This window comes from Xenopus tropicalis, chromosome 8 (assembly GCF_000004195.4).
Source record: "Xenopus tropicalis strain Nigerian chromosome 8, UCB_Xtro_10.0, whole genome shotgun sequence".
In the NCBI taxonomy this organism is placed as follows: domain Eukaryota; kingdom Metazoa; phylum Chordata; class Amphibia; order Anura; family Pipidae; genus Xenopus; species Xenopus tropicalis.
This window is the reverse complement of record NC_030684.2, coordinates 120,340,265-120,344,932: the sequence shown is the minus strand read 5'-3', so window position 1 is coordinate 120,344,932 and position 4,668 is coordinate 120,340,265. Positions and strand designations below refer to the sequence as shown.

Genomic DNA, 4,668 nt, shown 5'->3' with positions numbered 1-4,668 from the left:
CAGTTGCATAGAAACCCTCTATCTAACATCTGCTATCATCCACTAGTTTGGCTTCTTTTGCATATTATGAATGACATGCAATAAAGAGCAGTATGAAGGAAATTCCTAAATCATTCAAATGTTCTGTCCTCTCAGGAGTATCATGGAGTACAGAGACCTGCACAACTCTTTATGATCCATTCTGGAAGCACAAAATGTTGAGCTTGTCTGTGGTAGATGCAGCTCCTGCCCATGTAGTGTGGGCACAAAACAAAGTACTTTCCACCTTACCCCCCACCAATATTGACAATATATCATATATTATTTAAAGTAAAGAAACTGAAAGTCTTAAGTCATTTCTTTAACCTTCAAGGGGTTCTATCATGACTTTTAATACAATATTACTGTGAGAGCTGTGAAGTTGTGGAATTCCCTCCCCGAATCAGTTGTACTGGCTGATACATTATATAGCTTTAAGAAGGGACTGGATGGATTCTTAGCAAGTGAGGGAATACAGGGTTATGGGAGATAGCTCTCAGTACAAGTGAGGGAATACAGGGGTAGGGGAGATAGCTCTCAGTACAAGTGAGGGAATACAGGGGTAGGGGAGATAGCTCTCAGTACAAGTGAGGGAATACAGGGGTATGGGAGATAGCTCTCAGTACAAGTGAGGGAATACAGGGGTAGGGGAGATAGCTCTCAGTACAAGTGAGGGAATACAGGGGTAGGGGAGATAGCTCTCAGTACAAGTGAGGGAATACAGGGGTAGGGGAGATAGCTCTCAGTACAAGTGAGGGAATACAGGGGTAGGGGAGATAGCTCTCAGTACAAGTGAGGGAATACAGGGGTGGGGGGATAGCTCTCAGTACAAGTGAGGGAATACAGGGGTAGGGGAGATAGCTCTCAGTACAAGTGAGGGAATACAGGGGTAGGGGAGATAGCTCTCAGTACAAGTGAGGGAATACAGGGGTGGGGGGACAGCTCTCAGTACAAGTGAGGGAATACAGGGGTAGGGGAGATAGCTCTCAGTACAAGTGAGGGAATACAGGGGTATGGGAGATAACTCTCAGTACAAGTGAGGAAATACAGGGGTAGGGGAGATAGCTCTCAGTACAAGTGAGGGAATACAGGGGTAGGGGAGATAGCTCTCAGTACAAGTGAGGGAATACAGGGGTAGGGGGGATAGCTCTCAGTACAAGTGAGGGAATACAGGGTTATGGGAGATAGCTCTCAGTACAAGTGAGGGAATACAGGGGTAGGGGAGATAGCTCTCAGTACAAGTGAGGGAATACAGGGGTAGGGGGGATAGCTCTCAGTACAAGTGAGGGAATACAGGGGTAGGGGGGATAGCTCTCAGTACAAGTGAGGGAATACAGGGGTATGGGAGATAGCTCTCAGTACAAGTGAGGGAATACAGGGGTAGGGGAGATAGCTCTCAGTACAAGTGAGGGAATACAGGGGTAGGGGGGATAGCTCTCAGTACAAGTGAGGGAATACAGGGGTATGGGAGATAGCTCTCAGTACAAGTGAGGGAATACAGGGGTAGGGGAGATAGCTCTCAGTACAAGTGAGGGAATACAGGGGTAGGGGGGATAGCTCTCAGTACAAGTGAGGGAATACAGGGGTAGGGGAGATAGCTCTCAGTACAAGTGAGGGAATACAGGGGTAGGGGAGATAGCTCTCAGTACAAGTGAGGGAATACAGGGGTAGGGGAGATAGCTCTCAGTACAAGTGAGGGAATACAGGGGTAGGGGAGATAGCTCTCAGTACAAGTGAGGGAATACAGGGGTATGGGAGATAGCTCTCAGTACAAGTGAGGGAATACAGGGGTAGGGGAGATAGCTCTCAGTACAAGTGAGGGAATACAGGGGTAGGGGAGATAGCTCTCAGTACAAGTGAGGGAATACAGGGGTAGGGGAGATAGCTCTCAGTACAAGTGAGGGAATACAGGGGTAGGGGGGATAGCTCTCAGTACAAGTGAGGGAATACAGGGGTAGGGGAGATAGCTCTCAGTACAAGTGAGGGAATACAGGGTTATGGGAGATAGCTCTTAGTACAAGTTGATCCGGGGACTGGTCCGATTGCCATCTTGGAGTCAGGAAGGAATTTTTTCCCCTCTGCGGCAAATTAGAGAGGCTTCAGATGGGGTTTTTTGCCTTCCTCTGGATCAACTTGTAGTTAGGCAGGTTATATATAGGCATTATGGTTGAACGTGATGGACGTATGTCTTTATTCAACCCAACTTACTATGTTACTATGATCAAGTGTAATCATATTTTTTCAAATTAGCAGAGAGGTCAGTAGGTATAAAGTGTGCTCTGGTATCATCTTAGTAATGTTACTTGGTGATCACAGTTTTCCAATAAACTTGTTTAGACACTTCAACTGCCAGTATCTTTGAAAGGCAGCCCTAATCTCCTGGTTACGTAAACAGTATATTAAGGGATTAAACAATGGAGTCACTAGAGTATAGAGAAGGGAAAGAACCTTATTTGCACTTAACGAATGCCCATTGGAAGGAACTACATAAAGTGTAACTAGAGTCCCGAAAAAAATGCCTACAACAGATAAATGGGAGCTACATGTTGAGAAAGCTTTCTGTCTCCCTGTAATGGATGGAATTCTAAATATCGTGACAAATATGCAGATGTAAGTTGCTGTAATGAATAGGACTGGGAATAGAGTTGTAGGAGTAGCCAGTGCAAGGTTTTCTATTTCTACAATAGATGTGTCTGAGCAAGAAAGTCGTAAGAGGGGAACAAAGTCGCAGAAGAAATGATTAATTATATTTGAACCACAGAATTCCAATTTGCTGATAAAAAGTACGGTAACAAAGGATATTGTGAAGCTTAGAAGCCAACAGGAAATAACAAGCTGATACTGTAATTTAGTTCCCATGATAGTTATATAATGAAATGGACTACAGATAGCCAGGTACCTGTCATAGGACATCACAGCAAGAAGCAGGCATTCCGAGGTTAATGCAATAGCAAAAAACTGAAACTGAGTGATGCACGCAAACATTGGTATAGTTATTCCACCATTACATATACCGTGTAGCATCATAGGCACAATATCAATGGTCAGTATGATGTCAGACAAAGAAAGGTGACTGAGGAAGAAGAACATTGGATGATGAAGACTGGGGCTCGACGAAACCAAACCAACAATTGTGACATTGCTAGATAGTGCTACACTGTATAAAATAAGCACCAAGATGAAGAAAGGAATTTTAAAGCGGGGCAATTGGAACCCCAAAAGCACTACTTGCTGAAATAATGTCTTGTTGTTATTGTCCATCATCTGTTGATTAAAAAATGTTATAGGTATTTGAAATGTACAGCATTGGGCTTAAGTAAAATAAAAACACCACTTTAAAAATGTTAATATTTTGTAAAAGCACAATCATTCTTTTTTTTCAGGGTACAAGTTGATTACCAGATTAAATATATATATTATATATAGGTTCCCCTCACCAATGTTAAAAAGTAAAGTTAGAATGTTTATCTGAAAGGAGAAGGGAAGGTAAAAACTAAGTAAGCTTTATCAGAAAGGTCTATGTAAATACAGCCATAAGCACTTACAGTAATGCTGCACTCTATCAAAAGAAACACAGGATTTCTTGTCCTTTTTTGTAAGCATGTTCTTCTGTGTCAGACTTCCTCTCAGAAAAATCCTTCATACATAAGAATGTATAATCTGAGCTAGCTAACGGCTAGAGCTACAAGCAGAAAGCTATGAAGACCAAGCTAAAATGGCAGCTGCTATCTTAAACACACAGAGAAAGCTTCTAGGGCTCTTTACTCAGGTATGGTAATGGTTTCTGCAGAATAAAATAGTAGTCTAGGTGGCACTAATGTGGCATAGTGTGATCATTTTGATGCTGCTAACACTCCAACGTTTGAGTAAGCTATTAGTAAATAGAAATACATTTTAAGGGCAACTAAGGACAGTAATGAACATAATGAAAACTTTTTGGGAGGAAGAGAACTTAACGGAATCTCAGTTTGCCTTCCTGAATAGCATTTTGACAGCAGTACTTTCTCGTTTTGATGTATGTTATTTTGTTGTATGTATGATTTAGCTGAAATATTCTATGTGCAGCTAAGCTGTAACTGATCTATGTTGCAGAAAGGCTGTATTGTCCTAAAATTCCATTACTAATGAAATATCTTTAGAGTATTAAATGCAGGCAAACAGGCTTAAGGTGATCCTGACACTAAAAAACTACTTTTCAAAATATCAATGTACATTTAAAGTTCCCTAAGGTCATGTTGATCATTTTTAGCTGCTAGGTTTCCTTTTGTAAGTAACTGTAAGTAGACTGATTTGCCAACCTGACTGTCCCTTCTCAGCCTGTAAGTTATAGCTCCTAATGCTAATGGCCTCCTGCTGCACTAATATGGCCGCCCCCTCATAGAGAAACATGGGGGATCAGATAGGTAATGTAAAAGCATGGGGGAAATACTTTCATGACAACATTATAAACAGCATGCAAAGATAATGTTATGATAGATGTAAAAAAGGTTTCATTTCTGGTGTCAGTATCTCTTTAAATCAGGTAGAATGCTCTAGTTGAAATCCATTAGAACAGGATGGGGTGTAAAAATCCGGGAAAACCTAAAATTGGGGAATGTAAAATCAGGGGTTGACTGTATTACAACCAATTTCAGCTAAAAGAAGGGCAAG

At 41.7% G+C, this 4,668-nt stretch overlaps 1 protein-coding gene across 1 annotated transcript; it reads right to left on the bottom strand.

Moving 5' to 3' along the window:
- Positions 1 to 2,328: 2,328 nt before the first annotated feature.
- On the bottom strand, positions 2,329 to 3,279 carry LOC116406795 (olfactory receptor 490-like). The gene has a single exon (XM_031891706.1). It carries the CDS (start codon positions 3,277 to 3,279, stop codon positions 2,329 to 2,331), a length of 951 nt encoding a protein of 316 aa, XP_031747566.1.
- Positions 3,280 to 4,668: the final 1,389 nt, after the last annotated feature.